Raw genomic sequence first — 832 nt, forward strand, 5'->3', positions numbered from 1 at the left:
CCTGAGTTCCATCCTGCCAGGTGGGACGCCCGCATCCGACGCAGACGCTGGCTGGTGACGCTCCGGCTGGGATAAATGAGGATTTTCCAACCCAGGATGGTGGAGAGAAGGCAGTAGGGGATGGAGGGGCTGGGGGATCACCACGACCTCTGTTCCCTACAAAGAAATTAAGGAAAAATTAAAAAAAGCTCCATGAACATCGATTTTTCCAACCGCCAGCAAGAGTTGCAGGGCAGGAGGTGGTCGGGATGGGCAATATCCAAGATTTGGGGTGGCCATTGCAATGGGTGGGGTGGACCCCCATTGGTCTGGGGCTTTGCATGGATGTGGGGTTGGGCACGAAGCTGCATCCCAGCGAGTTACCTGTGGGATGGGGTTGGAGGTGGTGGTGGTGGGGGCTCACTTCTCCGTCATCATCCTCACGAACTCCTCGTAGTTGACCTGCCCGTCATTGTTGCAGTCGGCCTCCTTGATCATCTCGTCCACCTCCTCGTCCGTCAGCTTCTCTCCCAGGTTGGTCATGACGTGCCGCAGCTCTGCCGCGCTGATGTAGCCGTTGCCATCCTTATCAAAGACGCGGAAAGCCTCCCGGATCTCCTCCTCGCTGTCCGTGTCCCTCATCTTCCTTGCCATCAGAGAGAGGAACTCGGGGAAATCGATGGTGCCGCTGCCGTCGGCGTCCACCTCCCCCACCATGTCCTGCAGCTCCGCTTCGGTGGGGTTTTGCCCCAGTGAGCGCATGACAGTGCCCAGCTCCTTCGTGGTGATGCAGCCATCTCCGTCCCGGTCGAAAAGGGAAAAAGCCTCCTTGAATTCGGCGATCTGCTCCTCC

The 832-nt window shown here is 58.4% G+C and overlaps 1 protein-coding gene across 1 annotated transcript in view; it reads right to left on the bottom strand.

The window, feature by feature from the left end:
* Positions 1-399: 399 nt before the first annotated feature.
* Positions 400-832, bottom strand: part of LOC103922825 (calmodulin, striated muscle) — a 5,236-nt gene continuing 4,803 nt past the window's right edge. Inside the window, exon 3 of the mRNA XM_009331024.1 lies at positions 400-828. Coding sequence (XP_009329299.1) covers positions 400-828 — 429 coding nt within the window. The remainder of the gene's footprint in view (positions 829-832) is intronic.

This window comes from Pygoscelis adeliae, unplaced genomic scaffold (genome assembly GCF_000699105.1).
Source record: "Pygoscelis adeliae isolate BGI_AS28 unplaced genomic scaffold, ASM69910v1 Scaffold129, whole genome shotgun sequence".
Taxonomy (NCBI): Eukaryota; Metazoa; Chordata; class Aves; order Sphenisciformes; family Spheniscidae; genus Pygoscelis; species Pygoscelis adeliae.